Below are 18,947 nucleotides of genomic sequence, written 5' to 3'. Positions count from 1 at the left end.
AAAAAAACAACCACATGTGCTGCACATGTGCACGACTCTGGGCAAATACTGTAGGACTGGAGCCATAGGCAAACTCACAGCAGATATACTGTGTGTAAAAGCCGAGGAAGTTCTGAATTTGCAAATCAGCACCTGGACTGAAACTCATTTGGAAACATTTGAATTATTCAAACCTCTTAAGTGTGCAAATGTCCACACACACACACACTAGAAAGCAATGAGATCATCAAAACTACAGATAAGATTTTGTTGCTTCAAACAGCAATAAATAAATCTGACGATTTTATATCATCTTTGGAAGTGTCACCAGATTTGCTTATAGGGCAACTATTGATTATATCATAATAAAATAAACTAAAAATTAAAAAATATCTTAAGCATATGTTCACTGATTCGTCTTCTGGCTGGAAACTGGAAGTTTGTGTCATTTAATAAATCAGGCCACTCCCTGCACCAAAGTCCATTAAGAAAATCAGCAATTTTGCATCACAGCACACAGTCGGTGCCAATCGGGTCTGCTGCCCCCGTCACTTTCAGTTCCTTCGAGTTCTAATGTGTTGTCTCGTGACTTCAGTGTTTGAAATCTTTACGTCAGTTGAACCAAAGTAACACAAACTTACCATATGAGGCAGCAGGAGAACAGCAGCTCCTGTGTCTGAATGACCTAAAAATGCAAATTTTTCTCTATGGGATTTGGTAAATGGCAAAAACAGTGTTTAGATGTTTTTAAATCACACAGATTTAAATCAGGTTTTTCCTTGTGTCCCTGCTGGCAGCCTTGTCTCAAGCTGGTTCTAGGTGCAAGGGTCACACTCAGTATACAGGTCAGTATCTCATAAAAACATAAGTTTAGCAATGGCTAATCTAGAGATCCTGAAATCACTGCTGGACCAAAACAGAAAATTCAACCCATGTTAAACATTCTTAGAGTAAAAATCAATACACAGCTACAGTGATATACAGTTCAACATAATTTATTTATTGAATAAAACTCTATTATAAGTGTAATTTATTAACATAATGGAGGTTGTTTTTTTTTAACTTTTCCAGCATTAACAGAGTACGATAACCTCCACCTCAAGTCATTCATAATTTAAATGCATGTGTAAATAATAGATTAGTGTCGCGTTTCAGTCGCCCCCGAGTACTTCCCTCAAGAAAAGACACAGTAATCTGACATTCACATAATGAACACTGCTGAGTTTTGAGGTCCAGTGTGTAAAAAGTTGGTTTTCAAAGACTTCGAATGGATGTTTATGTGTACTTTGGGCAGATGTTTCTACAGCAGCCGGAGACAATTACAGAGGAACATAGTTCTCCAACGGAGGAGTTCCCCCCATTAGATGTCACTAAATTCTTACACACTGGACTTTTAAAACAGGCTTAAGTCTGGCAGCCACAGTCTAAAGAGGATAAAATCAGTTTCAACAACGGCTCATCTCAGTGACACAAATGTTCTGCTGAGGTAGAAACATCGCTTTTCACACCGAGCGCATGGTTATCTGGCCGGATCTCTCAGTAGAAAGCACTACCTACACCTGAAATGTGCCGAAAACAATACAGTACTACAGATTCTGACCTCTGTTTAAAGTGCACTATATAACAGCGTGATTATAGCAGCCACTCAATATGGTCCTCACGTACTCAATTACATCACGACTCGGCGTTCACCTCCAACCTTTCTGTCTTTTGTGCAAATTAATGCTTCAAAAACACAAATGTGCAGATACGAGCAGAACTAATACTGTGGTAATGACATTTCTGAACTGGGACACTGACAAACACGAGTTAAAACAGTGACACGTGTGACAAACGCTTACAAACTCAGCTGGAACTTCATCTAAAGCAGTGTTTCCCAGTGGTTAAATAGGACAAAGACGATTATAACCTGGATGATTGAGAACCTTCACAGATTTGCATATGGGCACCTATACTTTCTAATGATGCAAACTATTGTGACCCAAATTTACAATTATAAATCATGACAAAAACACATTTGACTAATTACAGCCATTTCTGTTATAGCTAATACTTTTGTTAAACAAATCATTCAAGAGATGTTTTGTATGTTGATTAAAACATCTGCACATACGTCTTAGATATAAAGGTTAAGAAAATTCACTTCAAATTTGTTTGGGGACCCTAAAAAAAGTCACCCGCGACCCATCGGTGGGTCCCAACCCATACTTTGGGAATCACTGCTCTTAAAAAGGAAGACTAAACAACGACACAGTAAGAGATAACACGAAAACACAGCAGTCATGGCCCATTTTCAGGGTCACACATTAACTGAAAACAATAAAAATTCTGTCTTTAAGACACATGTCGTTCAAATCATTTTCACGTTAGCATGTAGGCTGTCGGATCACGTTGATTTAACGTTAAACACACAAAAAAAACCTCTAACAAACAATGATACAGTCATGGAAAATATGGAAAAAAATAGTAGTTACCCTTATTCAAATAATCCTAGGTTTGACTACATCCTTGTTTACTTTTCAAATGGGAGCAAACTGACTCTTAGCGTTCCAGGCTAACATGACACAGTCACTAATCCCCCACTCTCCCTCCCAACACACAAACATGGACGTAGACGATTAGTACAGTCAAGAAAGAGTTCAGTCCAAAAACCACAGGCCAAAGTTCAACGCCCCGGTCACACTGGATATGGAAGCAGCGTGAAACGCGACCAAACGTCCCAAAGTTCACCGTGTTCCAGTTGAGCAGTGGACACTAGCCCGACACATCTCAGGCTAGCCCCTGTTAGCAAGACCGGTCTATAACAACGCACACAACAGCGTCTATGGCGAAAACCTCAACAGTACTCTTACGTACGACTGATTAAATGTGAAACTAATATGACTAAAGTGCTATTAGCAGTAAAGGCTGTGTTTGTATGGTGGCCGGCGGCCATAAGTTTTGACGTTCACTCGGTACATTAGCATGCAGTTTAATCGAGCTACAGTTGTAGACCAACTAAGACCTCGTCTCCTTCTACTTCCCCGTCAAAGACTCGGGAGGACATTTCGGTGCATGCAAACACCACGTCTGACGTATACATACATGAGTAATCGGACTATGAATAGCATTATCCAGGTATGTTAGTCCGACTAAGACTAGATCGATTTTAGTCGGACTAACGTGTTTACATGACATTAAGAAAACCGAATTATTCTCTTAGTCTGACTAAGATCAGACTATTAACATGCATGTTCTGTGTCCGAACTTCACAAGCACTGGCAGCCGCGGTTTTGCCAACACTTAAAGTAGTTCAAAGGTCAGTTTGCACACATGAAAATGAACTAGTGTAAAGTTCATGTTTCACATTTTAAACCCAGTTCACAGTTCCAAAAAGCAAGTAGTTCACATTTTAGCTGAGAACGCCGAGTCAGCGTTTCTAACAACAGCGTTCCTGTTTTAATGTAAAAAAATGTATTGCTTTGTGATGGTGTATCCAGCGTGGCCCAGACACAACACAGTGAAATGAGGCCTTAAGAGTTTAAGACAGACGGGAGAATTCTCAAAAGCAGAAAAGAAAACCAGAAAACCGAAAAAAAATACGGATAAGGACGAGGGTTTTTCAACAGAAGGTGGTAGCTAACATCCGTGCAAGCAGGATATTATGATCGTGGAGCACAGTAAAACCTTGCTTCATGCATTTAAAAACACTATTATTCATCTCTGGCAAAGGTAGCGTCTACTTCACACGATGAACTAAAGCCTCAGTTTGTGCCTCTTGTCTATTACTATTCTATTACCACTGGATGACCAGTGTTGGTAACCTGTTAAATTTATACCACTACGTCTTCTTTCTCAGCTCAAAGCCCCAGCAAACTTCCTCCTGTGCCTTCTCTTGTTGCACCTTTGAGAAGAAAAATAAGTTTTAATTTTGGTTTAGATTTTCTAAGGCCACAGAGAATTAGTAATAATCTTGGGAAACCATGTTTCTATTCTAAAAAAAAAAATAAAGTCAGAATAAGAGAATCTGTGATGGTTGTGGGAGAATTGGAGGCCCTTTCTAAAGACATTGCAGAAAATAACCTAATACACAAAAGGCACAAACTGCTGGGTGAACTATTTTATCTACAGAGTGCAAATCTATCCAGGAAGTTCCTGGCGACAGTACGACTACAATATTGCCATTTATTTCAACGATCACTCGTCTAAAGTATGGCTTTAACTCGGAGGCAGCTGTACATCACATGACACGTCAATGTGCAAACAAAGGCCTTCATTCGAAACTGCTGCTTGAATCTTCTCTTCTTTTTTTTTTTACTTGAGCTGTTAAAAATATACAGTGGGCAACAGAGAAGTCTGCTGACAATTTCCATCACATTTAATCTGAATTTGCTGTGAATATAATAAGATATGGACTCCAGCAGCAGTAGGACATCATCATGTAACGCTGAAGAAGAAACCGAGCATGGCTTTTTAACAACGAGGGCTAATTTATCTACCCCCCAACCCCATCCAACCCACCCTCCCCAGAAAAGTGCTTTACTAAGACTGAGCTCCAGGCCATTACTGTGACGTCTGCACTTCCTGCTGCATGCGTCACTCGGACAGAGGGAGGAAATGAGTGCGTGTTTGTGGATGTCGGAGGCAAAGGCAGGGTATGGGTAACAATGGTGTGGCAAGCATTAAAGGGATACTTTTCTTTTTCTAAGTGTGGAGCACCAACACCAACGTGTGGGGTGAACAACAACTTGTGTGCCAATTTCCTCTATAGACTTTGGTGTGAGGGGTTTAAAACAGGTCCAGTTTCAGCAGGAGTAGGTTGCCAAACAGCAAGATGAAGCAGCACAGGAGATGTCACAAACTGAAGTGCACGTCCAATCATCGCAGCCACTGGTGACTATGCGTCACTGCACTCATACAACCACACTTCCACAAACCTGAACTATCCCTTTAAGTCAATAGGAAACATTTAAGATCAGGGGAAGAACAACAGGACATGTCGGCAGACGGCTTCTGTAAATTGTCTCGCCGACGTTTGCATCACTTGTTCTTGTGGGTAACAACTTTTCGTCTGTCCTCGAGAGGTAGTCATTATCCTCAGTGCTCCTGCTTCCTGTCGCAACATGCTGGAACAGCTCAGGGGAAAAAGAGCTTTCAATATGTACTCCAGCAAACAGCCACCCTCTATGGTGAGCTTACAATATAATCCTGTCATTCTCCTCACAAAAAGGTTGACAAATGATTCTGAAATGAGTTTGATTATACAACGATTGATTGTACTTGTGCGTGTCTCGAGTGAGAAAAACAATGCCGTGCGTGATCAGTGACATTTCAGATGTTTCTTGGGGCGTTCCTTATTGAGCTGGTCCCTCTGGGCTCCATAGATGGAGTTGGCACACCAGGAGAACCACGTTATGATGGAGATGATGGTGGTCTGCAGGACGAGCATCACCCCGTAGGTGGAAGCTACGGTAGGTCCAGGTAGGCAGGGGAGGGTGGCGGGCGGCAGCAGCAGAGTCTGGCTGAGCAGGATGGCCCTCACCTCCGTCTTGATCATGTGTAGCTCGTCAAGGATGGACAGGAACGTGCAGCAGTGGAACCACTGGTGACTGTGTCCCCAGATGTCAAAGCGACCCGGCGCCAGCCGCTCTGGGAACTTGCTGATGTTGAAAACGGCCGACACCACCAGCCAGAAGCAGTGGCGGTAGAAGTAGACGGGCATGGAGGTGGACGCAGCGAAGGAGGAGGAGGCGGCGGAGTAAGGTGATCTGGTGAGGAGGCGGTAGAAGATCGGTGTGGAGGACATGAGGAAAGGGAGGAGGAAAACAAGGGTACGGATGGCGTAGCGGTGCTTCCTCCACCTCTGGCGAGTATTGCAGCAGGATAAAACACAAATGATCGCAACGACACATGCGCACGGGATGTAGCAGTTCTCAAAGAACACACTGAACTCTGGGATTGCATAGGAGGAAGTAGTAGCCCCTGCGGGTTCATGCTTAAGGTCCACACGGGAGTCATTATGTCCTCCTGTCTCAACGATCCCTGCCCGAGGGTGGATGTAGTAGAAGTACGCCAATGACGAGCCGACCGTATAAGCACTGATGGTGCCGTAATCCACAAAGAAGCAGACTTCTCTTACCACCAGAGACATGGAGTTGAGCAGGTGAGCCATGCTGCTCGCGACTAGTAGACAGAAAACCCCGATATAGTAGTTCCACAATGGATAGAAGAACGGGGAGTCGCCCTGCGGTGCGCCATCCCAACCAAACACCTCCACAAAATAGAAGGAAAAAATAAAAACTGGCAGGAAGTGGGTCCAGAAGTTACCCGTTTCGTTGGTGGGCCTGAACGCTGACAGTAAGCAGTCCCTCAGGCTGTAGTTTGGGAAGCGGTAGCCGGTCAGAATGAAGTTCTCTATGACCCGAGGTGGAACATCTGTGTGCCTCAGAAGAGGAAGCGGCTGACGACAGTTCAGGATCATGATGGCAAGCAGAAAAAAAGTCTCTCAGGATCAGATTTCTCCTGCAACGATGCTCATTTCTTTTATTGCTTGACCGTTGACTTTACAGCTGCTAACAAATCACATGTTCTGCATGATTGGATCAAAGCTTATCTCAAAGATCTTTCCGCCCTGATGTGATCTAGACCTTTGATCTGACCACATCCACATGAAGGCTTCAGAGCAGAGTTGCAGTTAATATTGGGAAAGTATCCAGAAGCCTCAGGCCACCTGCTGCAATTATTTCCCTTTTGATTTCCTCTTTGACCCCAAGACCTTCACAGAAGGTCAGATGCGGCTCCTTTAATTTGCATAGGTCTGAATGAATGAGTGATTCCAGGATCTTCAGACTCATGTACACACATTCACGTGTCTCTTCTGCAGCAGCACAGAGACGTGAAGGTCAACTACCGCTGCGTTACAAGGGTGAAACAGCACAGTGGTGTCGTGGACATAAGCTCCGTGGTATGTAGGTCATGCCGGCCATGAGAGCTATAACAAGCCGCAGCAGGGCTTTCCCCTGTCCCTCCTGGTGCTGCTGCTGCTGCTTCAATCCGTGTCACTTCATCCAACTCTAATTCCGTTGCAATGCGGGGACGAATCCATCCACACTGAGCCGCTCTTTGCCCACCGTTAACAGCGCGAGATTAGGATTTAAAACAGCGTTACATAAACGGGATTTTTCCACACGCGCACACACACACAAGAAAACAACCAACATTTCAAGAAGCAGCAGTGACTGAGTGAGAGCAGCGTCCTGAGAGCCGGCGTGTCACAGCAGCACTGACGCGGAGCCGGAGACTCGCTGACAGGTACGAGCGTCAAGTTACAGCAGAGGCTGCACCGCGCTTCCGGTTTGGGCTTTCAAAAATAAAAGGCCGCACAACAAGAGGCTGTGACGTAACCCTCTTTTAGAGGTCATTTTTTACTAGCTGCTACAAACAAAAGAACATAATGAAAACGAAGACACAATAAATACACCAAGCCCTAACTAATAAATACAAACAAATATTGTTTAGTTAAAAATACAGTAACTTTTAAATAAAAACAAATGTTAGATTCAAACCAGGCAACAGCAACACTGCTCTTGTAAAGTGAGACGGACGCAAACAGGTGTTGGCTATGACGGAAGATGTAAATAAGTGGCACCAGGAAGTTTCAGAAGGTGGAAAGGAATTGGGCTTGTAACCGGAAGGTTTGTGCTCCTCAGGCACAAATGGGCAGAGGTCAAACTCTGTGGTGTGACTGGTGTGTGCAAAAATATCAACAACAGATAAATGCTTCTCGTCCGAATCTGTGCTCCTGCTGTGATTACGAATTTCAAAAGGCAGTCTGTGTGAGGGTGGACAACCAGAGACAATCAAACACGCTCCACTCACATGTGGTCAATTCTACAGAGAACAGCAACGGTCGGCCCATGCTCCTCAAAGTAAACTCCAAATACTGAGAAGAATCCTCACCCTGCACCAGTATCCTTTCATCTCCTGTAAGGAAACAGACAGCCTTTCAACTTCATGTTTCACAAGGCAGTGTCCGGCAGCATGGCAGATACCAACTCTAGTAAACCACCGCAGAAGAAGAAGAAGAAGAAGAATGAAGCAGGAAATCCACTGTCTGATGTGTCTGGATCTACCAAAGGATCCTGTGACTATTTCCTGTGGACACCGTTACTGTATGAAGTGTATAATAAGCCCTTGGTGCACAATAAATCAGACGATCTATAGCTGCACTGTGTGCAGATATATCTTCACACCGAGGTCAGTCCTGATGTCGTCACCTTCAGAGGAGGAGCTTCATGATGATGAATCACCTCCATGTAAGAAACACAAGCTGGCCGACTCCTCTGAAACTCCACAGAGGAACGTTTGCTCTCGTCACGGCGAGGTGACGGAGATGTTCTGTTATCTCTGCTCTCCGGCAGAACAGCAGCACAGACTGAGAGAAAGCCAGCAGAGACTCCAGGGCGGAGAAGAAGACGTGAAGGAGATTCAACGGGAGGTGGAGGCCGCCAGTTGCTCAGTAGAGAACACTGAGCTGGACCATCTCCTAGAAAACAGAGGCTCTGATGTGGAGCAGCAGATCATCGGACCTGAGCAGAAAACTAAAGCAAGGCAAGTCCAAGAGTTTGAGGAGAAGCTGCAGCGGGAGATCGACGAGCTGAGGAGGAGAGACGCTGAACAGAGTCAGCGCTCGCACATGCAACATCTCACGCTGCTCAACCACCTCACATCACTGTCAGCACTCAGGAGGTAGACCCCCCCTGTTCTGTTAGAGGTCAAAGGTCAACGACAGAACATTCCACCCGAGGTGAAATCGTGAGGAGCACAACATGTGGATGTCAACGGTCATCCAATACCAAAAACAATCCAGAATCTTTTATATCTAGGCGTTCTGCAAACATACATTCACTCATTGCAGCCAGATGTCAGGAAGTCTTTGAACCAGCAGTTCTGGCAGGATGAGGTGGAGGAAGACGTGGTGGTGGTGCCCAGGGCGGGGCAGCCTACATTTTCCTAAACCTCCCTGAGGACGGAGAAGCTAAAAGACCACACCTCAGAGCATGGCGTACTGCCCGAGAACTAAAACATGGCTTTTTAATTAATGACCGACAGTCAGTGATGACTTTAAAGGATGTGGAGACATGCTGACAGCTCCTTATAATGACATAATGGACAGAAAGTAGATGTACATTACAGACCCACAGAGAGACTCTGATTCCTGGTGAATACTGCACTGTATAAACATGCTTATGGAAGCAATAATAATAATGTTTTTCTTTTTAAAATGTCAGTTACCTCAGAAAATCTACCTCTGCTTAAGTTTACAGTCTGAAACAAACATGTGCATTACATCATCACACAGTTAAACCACACGCTCGCCCAAAATCATGGATTTTACAACACGGCACACAGGAGTTGTCGATCCACTTGCTGCCTCCATCAGTAACTTCAAATGTGTCATTTTGTGACTTCATTTAAAATTCTCTGTTTGGATTTAACTGAATGGAACAAATGGAACAAAGTCAAACAACTCACTGTGAGCTAAAAACGCTGATTTCCTCTATGGAGTTTGGTGTGGGAGAGCGAGCAGCTTACTAAAAGGTCGTCTAAAAAGGTGGCTAACCCGTTCTTAAGGTGTCCCAGATTTAAGGTGGAGAGTACCCGTCTCATGCTATACAGAAACACTTGAACGATCACTGTAAGTCACACGAGTTTCCCTCCAGGGGCCCATTAAAACTCCTCTGGGTCTTTGTTGTGCATCTGGCACCATGCTGGGTCCTTAGGGGGTTTTAGTCTCCTCTTCAGCGCCAAGTATAGAATAGATTATTGAAAATACAGTATATACATATAAATTAAAATTAACCAGAGAGGGACGGACACACACACACACACGCAGGCACGCACGACTTGATTTTCCAGGCTGTACATTTGACCTCCAAACTGAGGAGAGGAGGAGAAGCAGAAGAATTACTTTATGTCGTGAAGTAATATTTTATTTGTCTATCATTTGGATTTTTATTCTAAAATCACGATTAATGACCATCTAACTCAAATTTTACTAATTAAATTCACTTGTACATGAGATACAAAAGAAGTAAAGAAAGAAAGAAAACAAACATGTCAGAACCTAAACAAATATGCAGAGTCAGACTCTTGACTGGTCTTGTTCTACAGAGGAAAAACACCGTGTTTAAATATTTAAAAATGTATCCCCTGCAGCAATAAAAAGGGTGAGTGCTCTTCATGTCTTTTGTTTTCTTACTAAAAGTATTATATGCAAGTTTCTTTGTTAAACAGTTTACATTAACATGGTTATTTAATGATGTCGACATATGGTCACCGCCCCCTTTTATCACACACACATACTGACATCATCAATGTTTGTAATAAACAAAAACATGTGTAACTGGTCTGTGTGTGTGTGAAACGGTGAGAGAGAAGAACATCTCAAGTTAGTCAAAGCTCTACTTGCGCTGCTGTGACAGAAAATAGGTTTTATCCATTAAAAAAAGTCCAACTAAACTGGATCACTTTTTGGCAGCAGCTGCAAATAAATCAACGTATAAAATGGAGGTTTTAAAATAAAAAACAACTAAACTGCTGCGGCTCAGACAAAGACATTGGAGTGAGTTCTTACATGTTTAGGAATGTGGACGTAAATGCGACTTCAAAACCACCTCTGAATTGTAATTATATGGAGGCCCAGAAGGGACATCTTTTTTTTTTGCCTTTTCTTCCTTCTAACAAAACGTTTAGAAGATTTTACCCAGTTGGGTAAAAGCCATTAGCGCTATCTATGGGGGAACTTGATAGGCCCTGGTAAACACATGAATGAAGTATAAATGTACCACTATTTTGATTTAAAAGTAAAAGTATTTGTCTGAATCATTCATTCACCTGTCCTCATCCATTCATATACCTGTCACTCATCCTCTTCATTCATTCATGTGTCCTCATAATCATTCATTCACCTGTCCTCATCCATTCATTCATATACCTGTCATTTACAGTATCACTTGTCCTCATCATTCATTTACCCGTCACTCATTCATTCACGTGTCATAATTATTCATACATATGTCCTCGTAATCATTCACTCACCTGTCCTCATTCATTCACTCATTGATTCACCCGTCCACATCATTCATTCATCTGTCCTCATCATTCACTCACCTGTCCTCATTCATTCACTCATTGATTCACCCGTCCACATCATTCATTCATCTGTCCTCATCATTCATTCACCCGTCACTCATTCATTAATTCACGTGTCCTCATAATCATTCATTCATTCACCTGTCCTCATCATTCATTCACCTGTCCCCCTCATCCATTCAGTGCCAAAGTTTCAGGCCCACATTTTAGTGAATATTTTGATCGTGTGCAATCAGCTGCCACAGAGCTAAAAGTCGGTTTAACCACAAATGTTCATGTGCAGAATCTTCTGGAAACTTGTTTTTCACAGTAAAAGCGCTGAGAGCAGAGGACAGACGGACGTTTAAAGACGAAAGAACATCGAGTCCAGACACGGGGAGTCGAGCACAAGCAGAGAGAAGATAAGAAAATAAACAGAGTAGAGGGAGAAGAGTTGATAAAGTAGCCGCTGGTATGAAGGTACTGTGTGTGTGCGCGTGCGTGCAGGAGGGAAACAGTTTGAAAATAGCAAACATTTCTCAAGAGAGACAGTTTCAGTGTAACCACAGCGATATATGAACTTCCCCCAAAGTCAAACACTTTTTTATGTTCAACTTCCTGAAAATACTGATAACACAAATTCAACGTTACCTCTGACAAGCACACGATTATCAAAAAAACAAAAAACAGAACCTGACTTCCTAAAACTACTTCTCTATAAAGTAAAGGCTTAAATTTAGCCTCAAGTTGAAGTGTGAATAATGACTTAAAAGGGACAGTTCAGCTTGTAAAGAAACATGGCTGTCAGCAGGGACACGAGGAAAAAATAAAAACAAAATTATTTTTACATTTCCTTCCTACTCTTTCCTTTAAATGTTTATTTTATACATATAACAACTGTATAATAATAGCAGTTTTATTTTGTAGGAATTTCTCCTGAATCAAAAAGATTATTATTTTACAAGAATAAAAACATCGCTACAAAAACCAAAAGGAAGTAAAATAAGTGAAAATAAAGACTCAAATGTGTCATTTCACGTGTAACCTTCTACCAGGACTTTAAAAATTGCACCACCTACTGCGCATTTTGGTGAACTGACACCCAATTGTGGGGATTTTTGGCAGCAGTGGATTGAAATAAAGACATAAATCTGCTTTGACATCAACAGAATTCTCAAAAATGCTGTTTAAATAAATTTGATGTGGACTTTTTCCCTTCTATCTTTCTAAAAGAGTGACTTTCTTACCATTTCTGAAGCTCAGCGGTGAAGCAGCTTCTCTGTTCAGAGAATAAACGGAGGTCCGGCTGTAAGTATACAGAATAAAAATCAATATTTGTGTTTGGTAGTCGTTTTTTAAATAATTAAATAATTTTATTGATCATTACAATATTATTTAAAAATAATATTGTAATGATCATTAAAATTGTGTTTTGTATACATTCATTATACGCAACTCGCAATATTGTGATTTTAATTTACTGATGATTTTTATCAGTAAATTATTTTTTATTTATTTTAATTGCCTGTGTTTTCACAGGCAAGTATTTTAAGTCACTTACAGCAAGGTGAACATTTTACTAATATACAATCTGTCAATTATTTTCTCGATTTGAGCGCTTATTTGGGCTGTAAAATGTCAGAAAATAGCGATCAAACCTAGAAATTAGGACTTTCTCAAATGTCTTCAGTTTTAATGATTTTTTTGGTTATCTGGAGCAAAAAAACAGAACAGAAAACTTGATTTATTTGTTAAAAAAACAAATGTATTTATTAGTGTGAAGCTACAGTAGAGAAGTTTGAAGTTGTGTTTTAGTGTAAGTAAACGGTTAACAGGCTCAGGAGTCTTTCAGAGTCTCTGGGGGAAGGTTTTGTTCTCTGCTGACAAAGCCTCGACATTCGAGACAAAAGAGGGTGAATCTAAGAGAAACTCAACTTGAGTTAGAGAGAGAATTAGAAGCAGACACACACACACACACACACACACAGAACTCACATGTCTTATTGTGTGGTGGTGTGTCCTTGCACCTCTGCAGGCAGCAGTGACGCACTTCCTTCATCGTGTTAAAAAAGGTCAGGTGAAGCGACCCTCGCCCGAAAAAAACCAGATCATGATTTCCTTGAGGACAGAAAACACAAAGAACATCAGAGAATGACTGAGAAACATGAGTCCAAGAGGAGTTCTCTATTCACCAAAAACACCAATTATGTAAAAGCAAGAGCTTCTGTTAGGCCACTGCCTCTTTAGTGTTGACAAAAAACAAAACAAAAAAAAAAAACAATGAACACCTTCAAGAATATTTATATTTTTAGAGACTTGTCCTCTGTATTTCTAATCCATTTGAACTCATTAAATGACAATTAAACAGAATTAAAACGTTTCTAAATCTTGGATTACATTTACACGTGATTTAACGCACGTGTATAATGAAAAACAGGTAAAAGCCACTTTGAATTTATAGGTCAGAATGTAATTAAAAAGGTTAAAAAGTCACAAATTATTGTTGTTAATACATATAAATTAAACTGTGCACAGTGACGTGTGTATGCGTAAATATGAGCACATGGGCTTACAGTCAGAGAGCGCAGGCAAAGTCCAAAAGTCGGCGCAGAATCACTGAACAAGACAAAAAACACGTAAAAACGTGAGGTTACATTGAACACACAGAGGAAGGATAATTAAACACAGGTGTAACACGTTAAGGGCGGAGCAGATGATCAGAGAAACAGGAAACCAGATAATAAAACAGGAAGAGATGTGATTTGTATGAAAGTAAAACAGGAAATAAAACATTGGTAAGAAACTACAAAGTAAAACAGGAAATAGAACAGACAAGAGATGACATTGGTAAGAAACTACAAAGTAAAACAGGAAATTAAACATTGGTAAGAAACTACAAAGTGAGACAGGAAATAAAACAGGCAAGATATTATGTAATTGGCAAGAAACTACAAAGTAAAAAAAAGCATAGGAAATAACGAGTTTATAGTATAAACAGATTAAGTTTGAGTGATTTTTCTTGGCTACTCTTTAGTTTTTCCCCCTAATTTATTAAGTATTTTCTTGTTTTTTGGTGTATGTCTTGCAAAAATGTGTGCCATTCTTCACATAAATCAGATTAACTATTAACAAACAAAAACAAAACAAAAACAATTAAAGGTTTTCACGTTTTTATTAACACATTTATTTAATGTTCACTTTTATTAAATAAAGACTACAATGAGTGGTTTGGAGACAAATTAATTCAGTAACCTATATGTAAATAATATCTGAAGGGAAGAAAATAGAGGGGGTCATGTGACTTTTTTTACTCAATGTTTCTCCAATTGTATAATCTCATCCCATGATTTCTCTTAGTTTTACACAAGCTCAAACTCTTATAGACGCTCATTTAAACCCAGGAAAAAGGAAATCCCATAGACTGTAGGAAGTTGGATGCAATGAGAGATTTCTACTGAACATTGCTGCCCTCTAGTGGTAATACAATGTAGTAATCCTGCAATGTAACAGTTGTGTATCTTAAGCAGTTTTTAATGTGATGACCAAACACTTTTCATGTGGATATAAGAAATATATATATCCACATGAAATAAGAACATGAATATAGATTATTTTCATTTTTAATGTGGTGCTGGTGTTTGGATTTGAATACTAACAAAAACAGCTTTTTAGAGTAAAGAACAGGATTTTTAGACATGTATTCTGCAAAACAGGTAACAAAATGTAATTAAACACGTTAAAAAGTCACAAATTGATGTTGTTAATACCTGTAAAGTCAGACTTTGTTAAATGTCTTGCTATAAACCTGCACAACTCACACTGACTCTGTGATTCTAAAATGAAAGGATTAAAAAAATACTAAAATAAAACTATAGTGTGTATGAGCTATTGTCTTATGACAGTATGAGACTTTTTCTGCATGTGTGTGCGTCTCCTGGAGGACTCGTCCTTCTCCCTCCTCTTCCTGCTGCTGTTCCTGCTCTGACGCTGCAGTCTGTAGGTTTTACGAGCCTGAGCTCTTTCCTTCTCCAGGACCTCGGTGTCGTCCAGGATCTCCAGACCTGGGATCTGACTGACCACGTACTGTCTGAAACACACATGATGAAGGGAGACGCCGACATAATTATTATAACGTTATAACGAATGTAATTGTAACTTAAGTTAAATTATAAAAAAATACTACTTAAGTAAATTGTACTAGTACAAAATCTAAACATTTTTAAAAAACCCTGAATGTTAAAATGTTTATTTTGTCAATAACCTGTAAAGCATTTTGACAGGTATTTTATTTGTCTGAATAATGCGATATAAATAAAGTGTGACTCATCTCTGCTTAGAAAACACAACTCCAATAACTTCTCACTGTTTTAATTGACCACTCATGTTCATTTAAGTTAAATAAACATTTTAAGGGTAAATGTTGCTAATATAGAACAAAAAAGGGCATGACCCTGATAATAAACTGGATTATAAGAAATTATTCACCTATAATCTTTGTACTGGGTCAGACTTCCTCCATTAAAATAACTCGGTGCTGCCTCGTTGTTCATCATGCTGAGAATCCTAGTTTTGTGGAAAGAAACATAGAAGGTTTTAAAACAAAACACCAGCACAAATACGACACAGAACCTGGGCCTCACCTGATGTTTGGGAACTTGCGCCTGATTTCCTCCACAAACACAGGCAGGTTGTTGATCTTGTTCTTGTTGATGCACAGCGTGGTCACGCTGGCCATGTAGGGGAACTTGACGTGCGACGTGTAGTTGTTACAGTCCAGGATCAGCGTGCTGAGCTTCTCCAGCTGACCCAGCAGAGCCGGGTTCCAATAAATACTGAATGAAGGAGAACAAGCTCAACAACAGCTGGTGGGTGAAAAAAAAAAACCCGGCTGCCAGTGGGAACACGTGGAAAAACAGTTTATAACCGCTTTACCAAAGGCTTTATTTTTATAACTGATCACTCTTCTGCACCAAAGCCCATAGAATAATTTTACATCCTGGCAAACAGGAGGTTTTGACCCATCGCTGCGTTATTAAGTGACTTCAAATTTGTTATTTTGTTTGAAATTTGTTGTTTGGATATAACAAAGTGACACAAACTTACAAAATGAAGCAGCAGTAAACCAAAAGCTCAATTAACGCTGTGTCCTAAAAACGCATATTTTCTCAATGGACTTTGATGCAGGAGGGGAAGCAGCTCACAAACTTCCTCTACAGGTCTAATCTTTGGATGTAATATGAAATGTGATATTTCAATGTATTATTATTATTGCATGTTTTATGCTTTTATACTTTTTATGTTTACTTAAACCAGAAATGAATAAACTGTACCTGTAGGATATTAAACTCACAAGATGAAAAATCCTGATCCACAGTACACTGCTGTGGATCGTTTCTAACTTAATTTAGTAAGTGGCGCCGGCCTCAGTAATGAATGTTTTCACATCAACACCGGCTCAAATGACACTGTATAATAAATAATAATAAAAGGCCCGGGTGGTCATCCAACTGTGCACTTCCTCTCTGCTTTCAGAAGTGCCGCGGCGTGTTTCACAATGACCCCTAACTTGTTTTGGTTCACTCTCATGGTTCTCATTAACCTAATTTCCTGCTGCCGTCACCACGGCAACAACAACAACAGCAGCAGCTGTTTCTTGCATGTTAAAACTACCACACAAAACAGCACTAAAACACAGCTGAAGATCATGATGTGCATCATTTTGTTTTTTAAAACAGGAAAATCCATATTTTGGAGAGAGTGGGTGGAGCTTGAGTGAGATCTCATCGTACATCTATTGGCATATTTGGCGCCAAATGGGACCACATGTCACAAAATGGACGCCCTGCTATATTGAAGACCTGAGACTAGTGATTGTAACTGTTATCTCCTCAGAAAATTGTCATTTAAGCATCAACATTGGCTTTAAATTCCAGATGACTATAGTACATCTATTTTTTATATGCAGTCTATGGCTATAATCTAATCTTCACAGACGATGAAGGATACTCGTCCAGCAGATTGTAACTCAGGTCCAGCACCTCCAGACTGTCCGCCTGTTTCAGTATGTTGTCATAAGGGAGCTCTGTCAGACCCTGGTAGGCAAACGAAAGCCACTGGAATTTCGAGGCATGGTTGGGTTTACTGTGACCATCCATTTTCTTCACTTCCCTTCGCACCTTTGAAGATTCGGTTCACAAGTCAGTTGATTTTGCCATGATCAAACCTGGAGTAAACAACAAAAACAAATAGATAAATGATAAAAGGGCCACAGAAGAGATAAGTGATAAGTCTTAAGATAAGTCTTAGCTCATCAATTCTACATTTATATAGACTTAAAAGGCATATCTTACGTACATCTTAAGTACTTTAGTTATAAAATTTTATAAAATTATGTCATTAATACTATACTGAAACATTATCATGTTAGGAAAATTAAATAATTCCAATAAAATGAATTATATACCTGATCTCCACCCTAACTTAAACCCATCAATGCTATAGAAGCTGTAGACTTTCACAATAACTGACTATATAAGCTTATTCCTTTTTTCTACGTACCCTACAACCAACCAACCACCTGCCTATATACCCTCCTACCAACCAATCAACCGCCTGCCTACCTACCAACCAACCAAGCACCTGCCTACATACCCTCCTAACAACCTACCAAACAACCACCCGTCTACCTCTCTAACTACTAACAAATGATCATCGATTATCTGAATGCACCTGAAGTTGGAAATCTAACTTGAGGGGACATTTTTGTAGAAAATTCTGAACAGGAATTCCATAATTCCGATTACAACTGTAACGCACCCATAGTCCAGTGGATCACTGGAGACTGATACCAAGACTATGGCTGGTCCATACCAGGCCACAGAAATCTGGAGAATTCATGTCTAAAGTCTAGCACATGGGGTTTTGCAATTTTCTTTCCTGTAAAAATCCAAAACATGTATTACACATAGTCACAGTGGAATTTATATTCTATTTAAAAGTACCAAACCAAAGGCTCCACAGCAGACTGGACAACATAAAAACCTGAACATGAGGGGAACAGCCAACACGTCTAATTTTCACTGACAAACACAGAGATAATCTATTTGATTTGGACACAATCAGAAATTGATTTTAGTGACTGTAGAAATCAGAATTCATCATGAACAAGCCAACTGTTGCAATAAAAGTCACTTGTCAGATACAGTCATCACATTACAAAGTCCAGATCTGCTACTGCATGTAATGTTGGCCTCTTTCTTTTTTTTTTTAATATGTTAAACACATTGAGATTAACATGATTTATATAGCCCTGCTGTTTTCAATCAAATCTAAGTCCATATGGCTGCTGAGTCAAAATGTAAATGGGACAAGACTATCTTCCTGACTGACTGACTGATCTCAATGCTGCCACTGGATCGAAACACTTTGTAATCCCTTAGATTATCCTGGTCCCGCTACTTCTCTACACAGACGCATCAGATACATGTATGTGTTTATCTGCAGAGGTTTAAATCTGGACTCACCGATTGCCGAAGAGGAGAATGGTATGTCTGTCCAGTTGATTCAAACCTCTGAGAGCTGCTCTCATGAAAAAAAACAAAAAACGCCTTCTTTCATGCCAGTGCTGTAGATCACATGATGGGGGATAATCACATTGCAGCTTAAACTTGTGGTTTGTAAAACCCACTGCCCCAGATCTGAAAAACAGTGATAGCATTGAATAAAAAACGACAAGAAGAAGAAGAAGTGTAGCCTAAAAAAATAATAAAGAAATGTAGATTTACCTAAAAAATAAGCACAGAGATGGTGAAATAATTGATGTTGAATAACCTGGTTCCTGGTGTCTGGAATCAAGC

The 18,947-nt window shown here is 40.4% G+C and overlaps 2 protein-coding genes and 1 long non-coding RNA gene across 4 annotated transcripts; all 3 read right to left on the bottom strand.

Annotated features, from left to right (window-relative positions):
* Positions 1 to 958: 958 nt before the first annotated feature.
* On the bottom strand, positions 959 to 7,311 carry paqr9 (progestin and adipoQ receptor family member 9). The gene has a single exon (XM_044022505.1). The coding sequence runs from the start codon at positions 6,437 to 6,439 to the stop codon at positions 5,279 to 5,281; it is 1,161 nt and encodes a 386-aa protein (XP_043878440.1). The 5' UTR covers positions 6,440 to 7,311; the 3' UTR covers positions 959 to 5,278.
* A 5,027-nt stretch (positions 7,312 to 12,338) lies between these two features.
* Positions 12,339 to 13,858, bottom strand: LOC122767119. Its single transcript, XR_006360170.1, has 3 exons — positions 13,665 to 13,858; positions 13,087 to 13,209; positions 12,339 to 12,397 (listed from the first exon to the last, which is right to left on the bottom strand). It is a non-coding gene; the product is annotated as an uncharacterized LOC122767119 (long non-coding RNA).
* Positions 13,859 to 14,244: 386 nt separating this feature from the next.
* On the bottom strand, positions 14,245 to 18,916 carry LOC122767118 (leucine-rich repeat-containing protein 72). 2 transcript variants are annotated; one of them, XM_044022481.1, is made up of 5 exons: positions 18,615 to 18,916; positions 17,098 to 17,314; positions 15,732 to 15,914; positions 15,577 to 15,654; positions 14,245 to 15,178 (listed from the first exon to the last, which is right to left on the bottom strand). In XM_044022481.1, exons 2-5 carry the CDS (start codon positions 17,244 to 17,246, stop codon positions 14,977 to 14,979), a joined length of 612 nt encoding a protein of 203 aa, XP_043878416.1. In that variant the 5' UTR covers positions 17,247 to 17,314; positions 18,615 to 18,916; the 3' UTR covers positions 14,245 to 14,976. The 2 variants fall into 2 exon arrangements, with proteins under 2 accessions (XP_043878416.1, XP_043878417.1); XM_044022482.1 differs by lacking the exon at positions 15,577 to 15,654.
* Between the last annotated feature and the right edge of the window lie 31 nt (positions 18,917 to 18,947).

This window comes from Solea senegalensis, linkage group LG3 (genome assembly GCF_019176455.1).
Source record: "Solea senegalensis isolate Sse05_10M linkage group LG3, IFAPA_SoseM_1, whole genome shotgun sequence".
Lineage (NCBI taxonomy): Eukaryota > Metazoa > Chordata > Actinopteri > Pleuronectiformes > Soleidae > Solea > Solea senegalensis.
Note: the sequence above shows the minus strand (reverse complement) of the source record. Positions and strands in the feature narration are given on the sequence as shown.

Coding starts and splice junctions, on each gene's coding strand:
- LOC122767118 (XM_044022481.1), bottom strand. CDS start 17,246: ATGGATGGTCACAGTAAACCCAACCATGCCTCGAAATTCCAGTGGCTT. Junction 15,915..17,097: donor AGTTACAATCTGCTGGACGA/GTATCCTTCATC, acceptor CAGTATTTATTG/GAACCCGGCTCTGCTGGGTC. Junction 15,179..15,576: donor ACCCAGTACAAAGATTATAG/GTGAATAATTTC, acceptor TGTGTGTTTCAG/ACAGTACGTGGTCAGTCAGA.
- paqr9 (XM_044022505.1), bottom strand. CDS start 6,439: ATGATCCTGAACTGTCGTCAGCCGCTTCCTCTTCTGAGGCACACAGAT.